General features: G+C 39.5%; 1 protein-coding gene across 3 annotated transcripts in view; it reads left to right on the top strand.

The window, feature by feature from the left end:
- The window catches only part of LOC150091741 (uncharacterized), a 468,496-nt gene that overhangs the window by 163,129 nt on the left and 284,182 nt on the right, over window positions 1–21,185 (top strand). For all 3 annotated transcript variants that reach the window (XM_090376795.1, XM_090376796.1, XM_090376797.1), the window contains one exon: window positions 14,411–14,492. In XM_090376795.1, the coding sequence (XP_090232921.1) occupies window positions 14,411–14,492 (82 nt within the window). The remainder of the gene's footprint in view (window positions 1–14,410; window positions 14,493–21,185) is intronic.

Genomic DNA, 21,185 nt, shown 5'->3' with positions numbered 1-21,185 from the left:
TTGAGGAACATGGTTTGATGCCCTTGAAATAAAAAGGGGACCTTCAAGCACTCAACTGCCCAGCACAAGTTACACCCATGTAACACAAGGTACAACGAGATCCTCTGTGATAGATTGTGCTTATCCTACAGGAGGTAGCTGTGTAGGTGACTCTGTTGTTGAAGAAATATATTTTGTAAAAAGGATAGGAGGAATAGGACTAGGGTACAACTTCCCGGGACAAAAGTTGATGACACTATAGAACAGCTATAGTTTTTAAAGGATTTGCTTCTGTCATCCATTATAATAATTTTATTTGAAAATAAATCTTTTTCTTTTTGAATTGCAAATGATGTTGCCCAGACATGGGCTGTATCATTTGTATTGCATTGGAAATGAAAATCCTGCAGAATGTTGTTTCCTTGATGACTAATTGAATGGTTGTGGCTATTTAAGCCAGTTTGTTTATAACAACCATGTTTGTTATTTTGATATTTTCATTATAAGTAACTTTGAGTCTGGATTTTGGGGTATCAGATTGTGACCGGGGGGGGGTCCATTACAGTGTTTGGTTTTTTTTTATCCATTTCTTACTCAACATATCTTTATGTAAGTGAAGAAATTGAATTTGATAGTTAAATAAATCCATTTCTGACAAATGTAATGATGATATGTCACCTGGTTATTACAATTTACTGCACCAAATAAACTGTTCAGTAGAGCTGGCTTTGAAGCTAGTTACACAATACATTGAGTGATCACTGAATTATGACCATTCCTATGTATATTGTCTAATACGTCTAACGTTATCGCTTCTTATTTAATAGGCGCATTATGGCCTTTGCTGTCCTTGCGCCGTAAAGCCCTAAAACAAACAAACAAACATCTTATTTAATAAACATTTCACATTTTCAATCTCCCTCCTTGCCTCTGAATTATGAGCAGTCAGACTAATGGAATGAATATTAATGGAAATAAGCCTCCCAAAAATTAAAGGAAGGTTATGCATCATTGATGCTTTATGCTTCCTTTTTGTGCACATGTGTACACACCATCCAAAAAAAAGGAAGAATTTCATTTTAGAAATATGCATAGCCTTAGTTCTCAACTCAACAGTGTATTTCCATCTAGAATCTAATAAACCCAACTTTCTAATGGAATTTCGGCTATTAGTTTCCTCGACTTAGTCACCTCCTAATTACACTTGATTCCTTCGTTTTTGTAGGTGTACTTATACATACCAGGGGCTCACATCTAGTGAGTATGGGCTTGGCACACCAGGGTCCTGAGCTGGATATCATCTTTCTTGGTGGTTCCTTTCTACTTCTCTCTCTCTCTCTCTCTCTCTCCCTCTCTCAGGGTAACGAATTTTTTTTGACTGGTGCAGCATAAGCCTCAACTTCCTTGCACCACATGGCTAATAATAATAAATCTATGAAAACTGAATGCGACCCATTTTATTTGCAACCTCAGTTTAATGGCAAGTTTCCTCTTTTTAACTGGAATGGATGGATGTTTTCTATTCCTGCAAATACCCTAGGTTTCATATTTCTCAGTTGTCTGTCAACTGCATATAATCCATCATTTCAGAACATTAAAGCTTCAGCTGAATTTTAGAACCACATCTTCTTTTTACCCTACAATTAACCACTTACTGTGGTTGCTTGAACTTCAAGAAGCAATATCTACCTCAAAGAACAGTGCTGTTGGCCCTGACATAATATATTACATAATTCTTCAACACTTAATAATAAATCATTGTTCTTACTGCTGGCCAACAATTGCACCTTCATTGAACGTTCATTCCCCAGTTACTGGCATCACTCCTATGTGGCACCTCTGTAGCCAGGGGGGAAGGAGCACTTCTACGTACTGGCAATTCCCAAACCAGGAAAGATCACTCTGTTCCTCCCAACTATAGACCCATTTTTCTTACCAGCTGTTTGAGCAAAACCCTGGAAGAAATGATACACAACTGACCGACATAGTATCTTCATTCCCAAAATCTAATCTCTGCTGATCAGTTTGGTTTCAGGAAAAATTTATCATCTCTGGATCTCATGGTCAAAGCTGAATCAAACATTAGGAAAGCATTTATCTGAAATGAGCATCTCATCGTGGTGTGCCTTGACATCATGGCCTTAGTTGCCCTTGTGCTAAAAACCAAAACCAAACCTTGGCATAGAGAAAGTCTTTGACACTACATGGCTTTTGATATCGTAAGAGATCCCCATTCCCTTAAACTGTGCAGCCACTTACCACATTTGACACAACTTCCTTCAGAATAGATCGTTTCAACTTTGATATTGACAAGTCCTCCCAAAATCTATACACAAGAGGGAGGTGTCCCACAAAATTCTGTTCTCAGTTCCACGTTATTTGTAATAAGAATACATCATATGACCAAAAATAATCTATAACACTAAATTTATACCTCTGTGCTGATGATCTGACCATTTCTAGCAGCTCACTGAATATGACCTCCAAATCTTAATATCAGCCTGTGAATGGCACAGAAAGGGCATTAGCCAAGGGCACATGATGCAAGAAAGCAAGCTTATATAGCATCAGCAAAAAACAAAACAACTCCCCCTCCCCTTATTTCGCCCATCCCCTCACTGCAAATGTTTGTCAAGTTCTGCCTTGAATCTATTTAAGCTATTAGCATTGAGCATGCTCAAACCATTCAAAGCTTTATACACCTCAATCAGATCACCTTGCAGGTGCCTAGTCTCCAACCGCTGCAATTTGCAGAACTTAAGCCTTTCTTGGTAAGAGGGTAGACAAGGTTGCCCAAACACCAAAGCAACTCCTTCCACCCTGGCATGCTCATGTTCTAGTATGTGACTTGTCCCTTACAAATTGGGGAAAGTCGGACACTCCATCACCTGTCTACCTGCAGCTTTATTCGGCACACCGAGCTGAACATTCTGACTTCGCACTAGTTTACACAGACGGTTCGAAGTCGGAATCATATGTGGGATCTGCTGCTGTCTTTACAGACACCACTACATCGGAGCAGATTCCCTCTGAATGCAGCATATTTACTGCAGAGCTGCACGCTATAGAGTTAGCCTTGGATTACATTAGTAAATGCCAATACCAACGTTTCATTTTATATTCCGACTCTCTCAGCATGTTACAGGCTTTAATAACTGAGATATAATACTCATCCAGTTTTGTCTTGCATTTGGCAGAAAATTCACTTTCTCCATGAATGTGAATATGATATCCGCTTCTCCTGGATTCCCAGCCACATTGGGATTAGGGGAAATTATTATTATTATTATTATTTTTTTTTTATAATGTAAACCCCAAACACGAGCGGTGTTAGAACCTATAGTACTTAGTACTGTGCTTGGGTTGGAGGTTGAGAAGACGAAAGAAGATATTTGTTGACATTGGACTTGAAATTCTGTAGACTAATTTTCAGGAAATACGTGTGAAGGAAGGTTTTTCCAGAAAACGGCAGTTGAATGAATAAACGAGGAAGATGAAAAGTTGGTTCTGTGAGTTTGAAGTTGGATAGTAAATGGATGTTGGCTGGTGGTGGCATGTGTTTGGACTGTTTTGAAAGAGAGAGCAGGAATTATAGAAGCTAATTCAGAAGAACAGTGCCCATGGAAGTATCTGTAGAAGAGGCATGCAGCAGAAACAGTACGTCTGAGACAGCGAGTGCAGAGACTCTGTTAGAGATGAGTCATTAATTAACCTAACTGCCCTCTTCTGAATGGAATCAAGAACCCTTAGAGAGAGGTTCTGGGGGCACCACCCCAGATGTGGGAACAATATTCCATGGCAGGGTGGATTTCCGATTTATACAGAGTGAGCAGTTGTATGGAAGAAAAGTAAGGCCAAGAGCGAAAGAGAAAATCAAGTTTTTTAGATGCAGAGGAAGCAATATTTGTAATGTGCTTGTGCCAAGAGAGATTAGAAGTAAGGGTAATCCCCAAAAGAGATATATATCATTTTGCCTAGAAATCGGAGTGTCACTAAAGATAAGCATAGGAGAAGAAGAATACTTTTTGCGAGATAAGACAAGACTGAGTTTTAGAAGGGTTGAAATCAACTAAGTTGTCTTTGCCCCACTGGAGAGTTACCTGAAGATCAGCATTTAAGGAATTGGTAGCAGGTTTTCGAGAAGTTGAAGCTGATTGAGCAGGACAAGGTTTCTCAAAATGAAAAGTGGAATGCACTGTGCTATCGTCGGCAAAACTATGGATAGGATTTCCAGTCAATGGAAGAAGGTCATTAATATGCAAGAGGAAAAGAGCGGGGGAAAGAACTGAACCTTGGGGGACACCAGCATTAGTGAAGAAGTTAGAAGACAGAGAGAAACCAGCTGGGTCGGTGTGACTAGAAAACGGAAGCCAGCTGGAGTTGTGAACATTACCATTAGTAGAGGCATTTGATGCAAGAAAGCAAGCTTATGCAGCATCAGCCAAAAAAAAAAAAAACCCACTTCCACTTCACCCCTCTGTTCATTCAAAATACCTGTCCAGCTGAGCCTTAAACTTATTTAGGCTATCAACCTCCACGACAAGGGATGGAAGTCTGTTCCACCAACCAACCACCCGCTGGCTAAAGGCAAATTTCCGCACGTCTATCCTACATCTGTCTTTCCTCAATTTGAATTTAGGCCCTCTCAGGTGATTATTCTGAGCTAGAGGAAGAATCCCATCAGCATTGAACATGCTCAAACCATTCAAGGCTTTATACACCTCTATCAGATCACCTCGCTGGTGCCTAGTCTCCAGACACTGTAATTTGCAAAACTTAAGCCTTTCTTCGTAAGAGCACCCCTTTGTTCCATTCACTAATCTTGTTGCCCTTCTCTGTACTTGTTCCAGCAGCTCTACATCCTTCTTGAAATGAGGCCTCCAGACTTGTATACAGTACTCTAGGTGTGGCCTGGCCATTGCCTTATACAAGGGAATAATCACCTGCTTATCCCTGCTGGAAAAATTCCTGTATATATCATTGGCAATACTCCATGAGCTACTCTTGCAGCCCGTCTGCACTACTCAGAGAACTTCATATCTGCCTGCACAACCACCCCCAAGTCCCGTTCATTCTCTACCACTGTCAGTGTAGTACCACAGAGTTGATATGTTGCTCTGGGGTTGCTGTTTCCCATGTGTAGTACTTTACATTTGTCAATGTTAAACTTCATTTTCCACCTCTCAGCCCATCTGCTCAACCTTTCCAGATCCTGTTGCAGCAGCATAGTGTCAGTAGTGTTCTTGACAACCCTGCCAATGCCTTTCTAAGATCCAAGTATATAATATCAAAGCTATTCCCTGCATTCAGTTCTTTTGTGACTGCATCATAGAATCCAATCAAAATTGGTCAGGAAAGACTTCCCCTTAACAAAACCATGCTGTGTCCGAGCTATAACTGAAGTCTTGTATAAATGATCCTGCAGTGCTTCTTTAACCAGTGCCTCCATTAGTTTTCCTGGAACAGAAGTTAAGCTCACAGATCTATAATTATTTGTGTCAGCCTTTGATTCTCCTTTGTGAATTGGGGTCACATTTGCACATTTCCAGTCTATGGATACCTCCCCTGAGTCCAAGGAAGCTCTCATAATTATGGCTAAGGGTTTGCTTACTTCCTTTGCTGCCTCCTTTAATATAACTGGATAGATCCCATCCACCCCGGGTGCCTTTCTTGTGTTTATCTTCAACAATATCTCCTCCACTTTACTCCCAGTTATTTCAAGATTCTGTAGCTTACTGCTAGAGTTGAATACACCTCTGGCATTCCCCTCGCTGAATAACTCCTCATGTGTGAATGTCTATGCAAAATATTCATTTAGTTTGTTAGCTACCTGAGCAGAATCATCAACAGTTGACCCATCAATATCAAGTGGACCAATCTGATTCATCCCCTTCCTTCTAGAGTTTACATAAGTAAAGAACTCTTTGCTGTTTTTCTTTGCATCTCGTGCCAAGGATTTCTCGTAATCTGCCTTCGCCTGCCTAACCTCCTTTGTAACTTGGTTGCATATCAACTTGTATCTATCATAGTCTTCTGTGTCATGTGTTAATTTGTAAGTATCCCATGCATTTTTCTTCTCTGCCATATGCCTCATTAGTTCATCTGATATCCATTTTGGCCTAAACCTTGAACAATATTTCTTAGTTGGTATGTAAAGCCTAGTAGCTTCCAAGATAAGTTCTTTGAATGCTTCCCATTTTGAATTTGCTGTTGGTAACATCATCAGTTGGTCCCACTGTATAGAATTTAAATACTGTCTCAGTCCATCATAGTCGTCTTTACGGAAGCAATAACCCTTCCCTTTACCCCTAATGGTAGTTACCTCTTTGAGTAAATCCCACTTCAGCACACTGTGATCACTGCCACCTAGTGGTTCATTTATCTGTAGATTCTTAATGCATGAAGGATCACTGCTGATAATCAAATCAAGAGTATTACTCCCTCTAGTTGCTTCCTGAACATGCTGATGTAGAAAACAATCATCCAATAAATCCACAAAAGCCCTGCTAGTGTGTGAGTGACCAGTCTCCCAAATTCCAGTCAATATCTGGGAAATTAAAATCTCCCATTATAAGACTCTCTCTCTCTCTGATTTACTGGCCCACTATTTCCCTGTACAGTTTCTTATTATACTCATCAGAGTCATTAGGCCTATAGCACACTCCTACTTTCAATTTTGATCTACCAATGCTTATGTCACACCAAACTGCCTCAACACTGCACTGTCCAGCGATGTCGACTGGCTTCACTTCCTTGGTTTTTATGTGTTTCTTAACTAATAGCATAACCCCTCCCCCCCTTTCTATCCTGTCTATCCTTTCTGTAGATGTTGTACTCCCCAAATTCCAGTTCTGCATCCCTTATATCTGTGTGACACCACATCTCTTATATCCAAACAATACCTGCCTTTCATGTTTTGAGCAATACCTGAAATTCATCAAATTTATTTACTAAACTCCTAGCATTGGTGTACACGCAAGTATACCTGCACCTGTTTCTATTCTTAGCTACCCTAACACAACCCATGTGTTTACTTGTACCGCAATGGCTCCCAGCCGTCTCTGAAATATCATGCATCTTGTTTTTCAGGCTTCTGCTCATTCTAATAGAAGCAGTGCAAGAATCTCTTTCACCTCTGCCAGTGGCTACTGTCAATCTATTGGTCTCTGTCTCCCCCCAAGCTAGCAGTTTTCCGACCCATCTAACACTGCCTCGATAGCATCAGCAAATATTCTTGCACCCTTTCTATTTAAGTGTATCCCATCCCTGTAGAAGCAATCTCTCCTGTTAACAAGTACAGTCCAGGCTGAAAAAAATTCTACCCCTTGAGCCTTGCACAATCTTTCCAGGGCCGAATTGATCGACAAGGCTCTCATCATATACGTCACAAACATTAAAATCACCAAGGAAAATTACCTCACTATTAGGAAAGTTGGACTGGAGAAAGTAAAGTTTGAAAGAGAGGAAGTCAAAGAACTCCAAGTGATTAGTGGAGTTGGGAGAATGGTAGAGACAACAGATGAATTTGACACAATGAGGTAGAGAGATTTTAAGCCAGAGAAGATCAAAGAGAGGAGATTCCAAATTGCCAAGTCTCTGACAGGGAATATCAGAATGGACATATGCACAAGTACCACCTTTGAGGCGAAAAGAATCATGCAGCGAATAATTTGGGCATCTGAGATGAGCAGTAGTTGAATCAACCGATAACTGAGATTCTGTCAGGAAGAGTACATGGGGTTTGGCAGATTGCAAGTGGAAATGGACATCGTTGAGATTAGAATTGAGACCATGTATATTTGTGAAATGTAGGAAGTGCTTGGGAGGTTTAGATGTTTTCACAGATAAGCTTGCTCTATTAGTTTGACAATTCATGGTGTATTCAATAGTAAGAAAAAGTGGGTGGGACATGCTGTATGAAGTAATGAAATTTTTGGATATGGCATACGCATGGTAAGAATATACCCAGATCCTTGACATAACATGGCTTCGACAATGCTCCCCGCATACACACTACTCGGACTCCCTCCAGTCACAATCTGCCAGAGTAGAGGTAGCAAGATTATACACTAGCTGATCCGGAAGCCTCCTAAAGAGTTACCAATAGGTTCGGTCCGGTGTACTAACTGGCGGCCGGCCTGCGAACACCGTTTTAGAGCTGTACCCTCGAAATGTAAGGAATATTGGATCTCACCACGATGTTCATCATAACCTCAAAAGTCATCAATCGTACTGCATGATGGAAGAGATGGGGAAGGGTTGACTGGAATTTAGCTCTAGAGACTAAACATGGGTTCCACCACTTCAAGCCCCAATAAGCAAAGTGGTGGTATTGCACTGGTTGATGAGTCATCTACCACCTAGTACTGCCTGGTAACATAGAGGGGCAGTGTTCCTCCATGTGGTGTGGGCGCCACACCTTGACCCCTGCTTACGTTGGTTCACACCCGGATGGTCACCCACCATGTACTTGTGCATGGAGGTTATACCCAGGATTACTAACAGTTCCACCATCGTGAAGGTGCAAGCAGAGGATTTGGCTGATACCGCAGCCAAATCAGCAATTCCCAATAATAATCGCTGCCTGTCAGTCCCCTATATAGACTACAGGCATATAATACACCAAAAGATACACTCCCAATTGCAGGATCCATGGAATAGACAGACTACGAATAAATTTTATCGTATAAAGCCTGCAATTGAACCATGGCAGTCCAGTCTGCGCAGGAATCGTAAGGAGGAAGTTTTTCTTGCCCGGACCTGCATAGGACATAGTCATTTGACTCATTCGTTTTTGCTGAGGGCTGATGATCCTCCTGTGTGTGAGTCCTGTGGCACAATTTTATCAATCGGACACATTTTAATTGACTGTCCAGATTTTAGCAATATCTGTTTTACTGCTTTTAATCATCTGACTGAGCTGTATACACTCAGTCGGATTTTATCCGACAATGACAATGTGTCTGCTGTTTTTAGCTATTTTAAATCAATAAAGGTTTTTACTTGTATTTAAAATTGACATGTTATTGTTATTTCTTTATTGCTTTATCTTTTCTACATTTTTATACTTTGTTATTTTTTATCTTGACATGGTGACCTAAGTAATTAGGTTAGTGAAAGTTTAAATTTTTATATATCACCTGGTTTTGGTGCATTTAGTTGCTAATGCACTAATAAAACCCAACAACCAGCCAACCTTAGTAAGAGCAACCCTTTGTTCTGTTCACTAATCTTGTTGCCCTTTTCTGTGCTCATTCCAACAGCTGTACATCCTTCTTAAAATGAGGCCTCCAGACCTGTATACAGTACTCAAGGTGTGGCCTGACCATTGCTTTATATAATCACCTCCTTATTCCTGCTAGAAAAATTCCTGTATATCATTGACAAGACACCATGAGCTACTCTTGCAGACTGCCTGCACTGCTCAGAAAACTTCATATCTGCCTGCACAATTACCCCCAGGTCCTTTTCATTCTCTACCACTGTCAGTGTAGTACAACAGAGTTATGTTACTCTGGGGTTACTGCTTCTTCCCATATGTAGAACTTTACATTTGTCAATGTTAAACTTCATTTTCCACCTCTCAGCCCATCTGCTCAACTTTTCTAGATCCTGATGCAGCAGTGTACTGTCATTAGTGTCATTAATAACCCTGCCAACCTTTGTATCGTCTGCAAACTTGGACATTAAGCCTGATATACCATCATAAATATCATTTATAAATGCAGAAAACAATGGACCCAACACTGAACCCCGAGGGACTCCATTAATAACATTAGTCCACCAAGAGCAGTATCCATTGATTACCACTCTGTCTTCTCCCATTCAACCATCCCTGTATCCATAGCAGCAATTTGCCCCCAATGCCGCACTGCTCCAATTTGTGCAGCAGTCTTCCATGTGCAACAGTATCAAAGGCCTTTCTAAGATCCTAATATATGATATCAAAGTTATGCTTTGCATCTAGTTCCTTTATGACAACATCATAGTATCCAATGAAATTAGTGAGACAAGACTTCCCCTTAACAAACCCATGCTGTGTCCAAGCTATAACTGAAGTCTTGTCTAGATGATCCTGCAGTGCCTCTTGAACCAGTGCCTCCATTAATTTCCCTGGAACAGAAGTTAAACTAACAGGTCTGTAATTACCTGTGTCTCTGCCGACCGGGCTAGCCGGGTGGGTAAAGTCCCTGCCTGGCAACCCAAAGGTCGCGGGTTTGAATCCCTCCTTGGGCTTGAATCGGAGTAAATGCAAAAGCTTTGGGAGGTGTATTATGGCCACAGAAGGCAATGTGCCAACAACTACCAAAAAAAACCTGTCTCTCCCTTTGTGGTTTGGGGTCACATTTTCACATCTCCAGTCCATGGGTACCTCCCATGAGTCCAGGGAAGCTCTCATAATTATGGCTAACTCTTTGCTTACTTCCTTTGCTGCCTCCTTTAATATAACTGGATAGATTCCATCCACCCCAGGTGCCTTTCTTATGTTTATCTTCAACAATTTCTCCTCCACTTTACTTTCAGCTATTACAAGATTATCTAGCTTACTGCCAGAGTTGAATACACCTCTGGCATTCCCCTCCCCGATAATTCTTCATGTGTGAATGTAGATGCAAAATATTCATTTAGTTTGTTAGCTACCTGAGTAGGATCATTGACAGTTGAACCATTGATATCAAGTGGACCAATCTGATTCATCCGCTTCTTTCTAGAATTTACATAAGTAAAGAAATCTTTGCTGTTTTTCTTTGCATCCTTTGCCAAAGATTTCTCGTAATCTGCCTTCGCCTGTCTAACCTGTTTTGTAACTTTGTTACAGACCAGCTTATACCTATCATAGGCTTCTGTGTCACATGTTAATTTATATGTATCCCATGCATTTGTCTAATTAGTTCATCTGACATCCATTTAGGGCTAAATCTTGAACAATATTTCTTTGTTGGTATGAAAAGACTAGTAGCTTCCAAAATTAATTCTTTGAATGCTTCCCATTTTGAATTTGCTATTGGTAACATCATCAGTTGGTCCCACTGTATAGAATTTAAATATTATCTCAGACCAATGTAGTCACTTTTACGAGAGCAAAAACGCTTCCATTTACCCTTGATGGTAGTTGCCTCTTTGAGTAAATTCCACTTCAGCACCCTGTGATCGCTGCCACCTAGTGGTTCCTTTATCTGCAGATTCTTGATGCATAAAGAATCACTACTGATAATCAGATCAAGAGTATTACTCCCTCTAGTTGCCTTCCAAACATGCTGATGTAGAAAACAATCATCCAATAAATCCACAAAAGCCTTGCTAGTGTGTGAGTGACCAACCCACAAATTCCTGTCAATCTCTGGGAGATTAAAATCCCCAATTATAAGACACTCTGATTTCCTGGCCCACACTGTTTCTCTGCACAATTGCTCATTATACTCATCAGATTCATTTGGTGTATAACACACACCTACTCTCGTTTTTCCTTTACCAATGCTTATGTTACATTAAACAGATTCAACATTGCATTGTCCACCAACATCAGTTGGATGCACTTCCTTAGATTTTGGTTGTTAACTAACAGCATAACCCCTCCTCTCTTTCTGTCCTTTCTGTCCTTTCTGTTTCTGCATTGCTTATGTCTGTGTGACACCATGTCTCTGATATACCAACAATATCTGCCTTTGATATCTTGACTAGCACTTCAAGCTCTATGAATTTATTAACTATGCTCCTAGCATTGGTTTACATGCAAATATACATGCACCTTTTTCTGCTCTTAGTTATGCTAATGCAGCCCATGTATTTACTTGTTCCACTATGACTCCCACAGTCCTGGAAATCCCCATTCCCTTGCTTTCCAGGCTTCTGCTCAATTGCATTTCAATAGAAGTAGTGCAAGAATCACTTACTGCTGACAGCGGCTACCATTAATCTATTAGTCCGTGTATCCCCTCCAAACTAGCAGTTTTCCGATCCATCTTACTCTGCCTCGATAGCATCAGCAAATATTCTTGCACCCTTTCTATTTAAGTGTATCCCATCCCTGTAGAAGCAGTCTCTACTGTTAACAAGCACCGACCAGGCTGAGAAAAATTGTACCCCTTCCTTGAGCCTTGCGCAATCTCTCCATTTGATCGAGAAGGCTCTCATCATATCGTGTCAGGGCAGAATTGCAGACACTCAAATCAACCCTAACTCAGTGCTTTTTTTCAGCATTGACTTGTACTTGTTAAGTAATTCCGCCGGTGTCCTACTCTTAATATCATTAGTGCCAACGTGTACAACAATATCACCCTTTGTGCCCTTAAAAGACGATATCTGCTCTACAACGTCATCAACCTTTGGCCCTTGCAGACATATCCTGGTTCTGTTCCATCTATCCTTTTTGCACAATATGTTTCCCATTTCCCTGACAATAGTTTTCTGATAAGGTAGTCAACAGATATTGACTATCTTATCAGAAATCAAGTGTCATACACTTCTTTAACAAACCTGTTTTGGGGTGGGGGGGAACATGCTCATGAGTTCTCTTCACCAACACAAGAGTGCAGGTCATTATATGTTACTTCACTTCTGTAGTATAGAGTAATCATCAGATCTCACCTTGACTGTGGTGCCCTGATGTATGGGTCTCCTGGGGTGAGCATACTAGCATGCCTTGCTCCTGTTCAACATGCTGTCCTCAAGATTTCTATAGGTACTGATAGAACATCACTAGTACAGCCTGTATATTGCAGCCCATGAACTTCTGCTCAGTCTCAGAAAAATGTTACTTTTGAACTCCATAGCTAAAATTTGAAGCATGCTTGTATGCCCCATTTGGCCAATACTTAATGATCCACAGTTTATATTGTACTGTAGAAATAAAGCCAGGGCAACTCAGCCTGCTGGTATCAGATTGTAAGCACTAACACAAACTTGTAATATACACCTTGACAAAATCATCCAAGAACCAAACAGTTTAGATCTCCCCTGGTCCACTATTATACCTTAAATTATTTTCTAAACTGGGGAAAACATTCTCTTGCAAATGTCAACATATGACAACTCCATATGGTCCACACACAAAGTTATCTGCGTTTTACAAAAATATATATTGATCATCCCTTATAACACCTCTGTATCACTTCCCAACTGAATGAAGCAGCTATGCAGCTGAATTTTACACCAAGCATTCTCTAGAAAATAACCTCCATCTGTCCATCCAAAAAGGTGCTGTATATATGGACTTGAAGAGTGTATTGTTAGCTCTGCAGAATCCTTTAATAAAGCACATAAGAATTATGGTGATGCATATCCAGGAACATCATATATTTTCATCTTTTTTGCTAGATCCTAGGCCACACTAGGATGAATGTGCATCTATGCTGCCAAACAGCCATCCAGCAACACAGTCTCACCACATTATTGCTTCCTTATCTTGACTACAAATCTAATTTACAAAAAATATGTAAGGAACAATGGACAAGAATATGTAAGGAACAAAGCACTGTGGCAAACCGAAAAGCGTAATGAGCTCTTTCAAATAAAACCTGAACCACTTCTATGGGTCTCCAGCTTCCATGTAAACAGAAAGGGGGAAGTAATCCTAGCCAGAGTCAGAATTGGTCACGCTCGGTTTACTCGCCTTTTTCTCCTCACCAGAAATTATCCTCTACAGTGTATGCACTATAACTCTCCTCACAATGAAGCATATCCTTTGAATGTACCTTATATACAGTCCTGCTCAACAAGTCTCATTCAGTTTTTTACCAAATCTTAAAGAACCTTTGATGCTTTGCCATATTATATATGATGATGCAAATACATTGGAGTTTTTCTGCTTTCTTCCTACTAGCTAGTAGGCATCCTGCTGAAACCATTTTAGAGCTTTGCACTCAGTGTAAAGAGTTTGATCTTGCCATGAATACTGTCATAACCTTAAAAGACATCACTCATGATGGAAGAAATGGAGGTTGGTGGAGACCAAACATTGGTTTCACTACTTAAAGCCTCCACTGACAAAGTGGTGGTATTGTACTAGTTGAAAGTCAGCTACCGCCTAGTGACCCAGAGGAGTGTGTGTGTATGTGTGTGTGTGTGTGTGTGTGTGTGTGTGTGTAGTCACCTCTAGTATACTAGGTGCCATATTTCAGGACTTGCATTTGGGAATATATCCAGGATTACTAACCCACTGTTGTGAAAGATTGGAACCAAAACAGGATTTGGTTGTCACAGAACAACCAAATCCTCTGTTTGCATTTCACTGAAATTCAGTCCACTTAATCTGAATATCAGTTCCATTTGTGTTTTAGACTTCCAGATAGCATGCTCTAGCTAATTGTTTTCATTCTGTTAAAGCTATATTAATATGAAAATGATTAAGAACGAGGTGCTAAGTTATATTTTGAGTCTAGTATGCATTGTATAACTCCCAAAAACTAATGTTTTTATGTACAATTGTTAGATATCCAGCCTAATGATGGGACCATACCACTTTCAGAACTCAAAACATTGCTTCAGCAACAGTTGGAGTATTATTTCTCAAGGTAAGATTTTATATATCATTATTTTAAGTACTTAAAGATATGAGATGATAATCAGCAAGGTAATGGTTGTGGGGGTGCTATTATAAGGCTGTAGCAGTCCCTTTAACATTGCTCAAGGATATAGTTTTCCCCAATTTATTTTTATTAAGTCCGATGTTTTCATTAAATTTTTGATACTGTGAAAAGCAAAATTCAATTTTTAGAGCAAAATATAATTCTTACTCTATTTTTACTGTATTGAAGTTGCTTTACTACTTTGTCCAAGAAGTGCCAAAGAGATCTTAATAAATAGTCAGTGGATGACAGTCTAAAGCAGGGGTCCCCAAACTACGACTCGTGGGCTGAATCCGGCCCTGTGGATATTTCAGTTAGATCATAAAAAAATTAGTTTATATTAGATTACAATAAAATTTATGAAAAACACATTTTACAGATTATTTTAACATTTTTTGGTTGATTAATAGTGTTGACACCTCTGTGTCGTCAGCTTAGTCTTGTTATATATTAATTCTGTTATTTCCACTCAAAGCTGTTCTTTGAAACATCATTAAAATAATCCATTAATCTTGACCCTATTATTAAATAGCAATAGATGTTAGGGACAGTAATTAGTGATTTCCTAATCCCTTGCCAGCCTGCAGACCCTAGGCTTCCACTGCACAAGAATCCCAGATCCAGGATAAAACCTGGTACTAGCAGCATGGTCTGTTGATTGGTATCGGTAAGATCCTGAACCAGCCTGCACACGAGCCCTGATGTTCAGAGATTGGAAGCAAAAGTCACTCTTGGCTTCTACTATACAAGAACCCCAGATCCAGGATTAAAACATTACACTATCCTATTGGTTAATGGAGTTGATCCCTCTGCTGTAAATTAACTGCTGGCAGCCTGTATGCACATAGTTTCTGGTAGTATTGGCAAGAGGAGGCTGTTGGCAGGTATGAATTTAATCTCTTTGTATTACCTTAAATTTCCTGTTTTCTATTGTAACAGCAGTTCAAAACTTCGTACTTTAGAATCGTAATTTGCAAATTGTAATATTGATAATTGCGACTGTAATATCCTAAAATATTCAAATTTGTAGCCCTAATCCCCACAGCATGGTTTGATGATGGGTATTGGTGAGATATCCGAAACGTCACCTTATTAAACTATTATAATTAATAATATAGTTTTATATTATAATATAAAACTATAAGTTTTATATTATAGGTTTATTAGGCAAACAGCCTAATAAACTATATTATTAATTTCATGTGATATAAGAGTGATATGAATATAATAATAACCTTTATGTTAAAATATTTCATAAAATGAAGGCATAAGTTCAGTGCTTACTTACTTCAGTATTCATTAGTATTTTTTTATTCTAGTGACCCATCAAAATTCTCATTTTTAATGGGCAGTGGCCAGTTAATTACTTTTTTGCACTGCTTAATGATACTGGCATGTCTTATTTGCAATGAAGCCTTGTTGGTGTTCAAGGAATGTAATGTGAAATGTCGCTACACCACAAAACATGCCTCAAATTATGATAAATTTCAAGGAGCTTTGCACAAAAAAAAACACTGCAAGAACTAACCCAAACCTTTTCAAAGTCAACAACAGAAGATTACAACTTTTATTCATCAAAATTTATCTGCAGTTAGAGCTAGTTTTCAAGCCTCCCAAATATCATTGCCGAAGAAGGAAGGGCCTTTACTGATGGAGAATTATCTCTTCTCTGTACCCATTTCTTCAAATGGGTACAGAGAAGAGCAGCCAGTTTAATCAAGAACACAAAACATTTCTGTTCTGCAAATTGCACCAGTTGGAAACTAGGCACTTATAAGGAGACCTGATTGAAGTGTTTAGGGCTTTAAATAGATGAGTGAGTAAACTTAATGATGATGGTATTAACTCCTTCTCAAATAATGCACACAACGGGAGATAACTTAAATTGAAAAAGGATGGCTGCAGCATAGGTGTGAGAAAACTTGCTCTCAGCCAGAGCGTAATTGATTGTAGGAACAAACTACCATCTGCTGTTGCGGATAGTGTAAATAATTTAAGGAAGACTTAGACATATTAGATGGGGCCAATCAGAGCGAGGCCAATCAGAGCGAAAAACCATAGATATCCCGGTATACTGAATAGGCACTGTGACTATCATAAATGAATATAAATGATGGAATCTGTTTTTCAACAGTTAAGCTGATCAGTGTAGTAATATGGCCATTTTAAAGTAACTGTAGCATTATTTCAACCTTACATTTTTTTTTTTTACTTTGAATATTAATTATTTTTCATTTTTATCAAAAAAATCTGTACGTTTTTTTTCCCCCTTCCAAGATTAATATTTTGGCAAAGATTGTGGATGCTATCGTGGCTGATTATTCTCGATGTACAAGTAACACCAAGTCAGTTGATGCTTAGCCAGTGTGAAGTGCAGTTGGATAAAATGGTGAAAGGTGACAAAAAAAATTCCTGCTTCTGTTTTAGTTATTTGAGCATGGTTACTTTGAGCACGAACTGGGCATAAATGCCACATGAACAGCCCCAAAGATATGCCAGCCGAAAATGGTTAAAAAAAAAAAAAAAAAGCAACGTGACGATGCACTCAACTGTGAGTGACACCCAACCACCATTGATGGTGACAACATGGTAGGAGCTTGCAGAAAGCTTCAATGTGAATGAGCATACCATTCATTTGCATTGTGACTGAGAAAGGTGTACAAACTGAATAAATGAGTTCCACATAAGCATGTAATTGACAACAACAAACTCCAGCTGCCGTCGATTTGCTTGTTTCTGCTTTTGTGTCATAATAATCAGTCATTTTTAGGGTGTTATTGATTTGAATGAAAAATGGCTTATGTGAGAAATAGCAAATGATCACATCATTGGTTATCCTGTGAATGTGTGCCACACACATTGAAGCTCCTGTCCTCTTGCCAAACAAATACAGTGAACATTGTATTTTTGATAATTTTCTTGTGTTTTAATTTCATCCTAAAAAAAATCTTTATGAGCTTTTTTTTAGCTGATGGTGGTGGTGGGGGGGAACTGATAATGAATACTTCAATAGATTGCAGGGCAAAGTTAGAACATGTAGTCTATAAGTTCCATGTTCTAACCTTACCCTGCAATCTACCGAATTATTCACTATTCCCAAATGGTTGCAGGTGATTTGGTGCTCTCAGGCGTTTGTTTGCATCCCCCGTGAAAGATGACAAGTGTTGTCATCTTTCACAGGTAATGCATTAAGAATTTTCTCTATCTGGAGATTTTTAAGGCAGAAGAGTCAAACTGATAATCAGGTTGAGTAATAGTAATGGAGGCATGTGATGCAATAAAGCAAGCTTATGTAGCTTGCTTTATTCACACATTAGCCAAAAAAATTCACACATCCATTCCCTCTTAAAGTTTGTCCAGTTCCTCTTTGAATTTATTTAAGCTTATCAACTTCCACGACAGATGAAAGTTTGTTCCAGCAATTACCCACCTGCTGGCTAAAGGCAAATTTCCACACATTTATTCTACAACTGTCTTTTCTCAATTTGAATTTATGCCCCCTCAGGTTTGTAATCTGAGCAAGTGGAAGAATCCCATCAGAATTCAGTGTGCTCAACCGATTCAAGGTCTTATATACCTCAATCAGATTGCCTTGCAGGTGCCTAGTCTCCAGCCACTGCAATTTGCAGAACTTAAGCTTTCGTGGTAAGAGGACCCCTTTGCTCCCCTCACCGATCTTGTTGCCCTTCTCTGTACACACTCAAGCAACTCTACATCCTTCCTAAAATGAGGCCTCCAGACCTGTATTCAGTACTCAAGGCGTGACCTGATCATTGCCTTATACAAAGGGATAATCACCTCCTTTTCCCTACTAGAAAAATTAATGTATATCATTGACAATACCCCAAGACCTGCTCTTGCCTCCTGTCTGCATTGCTCAGAAAACTAGAGGCAACAAGTGAAAGTATTGCTTTCTCTTGTTGCCTCTAACATGCTATTGTAGAAAGCAATCAGATGATACTTGTAGTTTCACTAATATAAGATTTAAATAAAATTCATAATTTATGTGAACCTGAATTTATATGAAAATGTTGAGGTCAGGAGATCACTTTTTTTTTTTTTGCCAGAGGAATTACGTGAAAATTATTTAATATATTTCTCTAGGTAATGCCACTGATCTGCTGTGTGCACACTAGTGAACCTCCTGGTTCCGGCACCTCTGTAGCCAGGTGGGCACGGCCGCAGTGCATAGCACATGCTTCTTGATTAGACCTGGGTTCGAGCCCGTGACCACCAAATACAGAGGATGCGGAAAGGTCAGGGAATGACCACTGCATATCCTCGGAGCAATATGGCCTTAGTTGCTAATGCTCCCAAAAACCAAATAACAAACAAACCTCCTGGTTCCCCAAGAAGTGTTTGTGCAGCCCACAAGCACTTTTGAGTTTGACACCCCTTGTATTAGTGTTCAAAGGAATGCTTAGTACTACTTGAAAACATTCCCACAGATTGGTATGTTTTATTGGTTGTGCTTATGCTGTACATGTGTATGTTTGCTTTAATTTAACTGTGTTGGGCTACCTGTTTATGCCGCTAAGGCTGCCAGATTTATATAAGAAAATGTCTTACGTTAGTATTTTTGAATGACAATGTAGCAGTCTCTTGGCCCAACTATAACTGGTAGCACATGATCAGAAATAGTTAGTTTTGCTATTTATGGTGGCTGAAGACTGCCCTTGCATAACACACATGAGGCAGGGGGGAGCTGTATATGTATGTTGTAACTCATTTTCTGCATTTATGTATTGGACTGCTAATGGTTAGCAGGAACTAGTACAGTCAAATATCGAATGGTACTGGCTCTTAACACCATGCCTTTCACTGTATACAGGCTGTCACAGAATCCATGTCATCAAACAAAACTTTAAAATGTTTCCACATTTTTTTTTTTTTTTCGTTTGATTCACCATTTTTACATACTTCATTGTTTGATTCACCATTTTAACATACTACATTGTGTTTTACAGAGATATAAATAGGTTTAGTAGTGTTTGTTAGCTTCTTATTTTGAATTTTGCCAGTGATTTTTAGAAGTTATGACTTCTGGTGTTGGCGACAATATTGTTGAACTAGCCGCCATATATATATATATATATATATAGTCGATAAGAAATAGCATAATGTATATATATCTCAAACTAATAGCATAATGTATAAAGTAAAACTACATAGCGTAATACGAAGCACTGTGTTAGGAATCTGTTAGCGTATTATAGTATTATCAATTAATCAAAAATCAGACTAACAAGAGTGCTGTGACACGGGGGAGAAACAAAGGGGGTGATTCTCCAATCCATCAGTCTCAAAAAATGTGCGAAATGTGAAATGTTTGCTGACCTTTCTAAAACAGGACATGATCTAGCCAAGGAGGAAGCCTTTGTGTGTGCTAGGTGTCTAGAGTGTCAAGAAATTAGGTGCCAACTCAGCGTTCTGATGGGTGTCTATGAGAGCTTGAGGTGTAGGGTAAATGCCCTCGAAGCAATTAATGAGGGGCTCATCAAGCTCTCAGCTGTCCAGCTCAACAGTAGAGCTCACTCCTGTGTATCAGGCAACACAGAGGCAATCTCCAAGGCAGAATGCGCTGTTCCCAATGGAACTAGTTGTTGGTGACCCTATTGTCATGGAGATGGGGAACAAGAAGGATAGGTGGAACAGGACCAGGATATGTCTGCCAGGGGCAAAAATTGATGACATTGTAGAATAGATAATATCTTTTAAGGGCAAAAAAGGTGATATTGTTGTACACGTTGGAACTAAATTAAGAGTAAGAGGTCTGCAGATTTACTCAGCAACTACAGATCACTATTGAAAAAAAAGTTGCGAGTTAGAGTTGAATGTGAAAGTGTCTGCAATTCTGCCCAGACACGATAGGAGGGAGTATATGATGAGAGCCTTGTTGATGAATTCGGTCCGGGAGAGATAGTGCAAGGCTCAAGGGGTAGAATTTTTTTCAGCCTGGTCTGTGCTTGTTGACAGGAGAGACTGTTTATACGGGGATGGGGTACACTTAAATAGAAAGGGTGCAAGAATGTTTGCTGATGCTATCGATGCAGTATAAGGTGGGTGGGAAGACTGCTAGCTTGGGGGGATACACAGACTAAAAGGTTAACAGTGGCCACAGGCAGAGGCAAAAGTGATTCTTGCACTGCTTCTTAGAATGAGCGGCAGCCTGCATAGAAAGGTAATGGAGATTTCTAGGACTGCTGGGAGTCATAGTGGAAAAAGTAAATAGATGGGCTGTGTTGGGTTAATTAAGAATAGAAACAGGTGCATGTATACTTGTGTATACACCAGTGCTAGGAGTATAGTTAATAAATTTGATGTGCTTGAAGTGTTAGTCAAGACATCAAAGGCAGATATTGTTGGGATATCAGAGACATGATGTCACACAGACATAAGCAGTGCAAAATTGGAATTTGGGGAGTACAATGTGTACAGAAAGGATAGACAGGACAGGAAGGGAGGAGGGTTTATGCTGTTAGTTAACACACAAAATCTAAGGAAGTGCACCCAATTGATGTTGGTGGACAATGCAATGTTGAGTCTGTTTGGTGTGACATAAGCACTAGGAAAGGAAAAATGAGATTAGATGTGTGTTATAGGTCTAATGAATCTGATGTATAATAAGCAATTGTGTAG

The sequence above is a fragment of the Mastigoproctus giganteus genome, chromosome 1 (assembly GCF_048544385.1).
Source record: "Mastigoproctus giganteus isolate SK-2022 chromosome 1, ASM4854438v1, whole genome shotgun sequence".
In the NCBI taxonomy this organism is placed as follows: domain Eukaryota; kingdom Metazoa; phylum Arthropoda; class Arachnida; order Uropygi; family Thelyphonidae; genus Mastigoproctus; species Mastigoproctus giganteus.
Note: the sequence above shows the minus strand (reverse complement) of the source record. Positions and strands in the feature narration are given on the sequence as shown.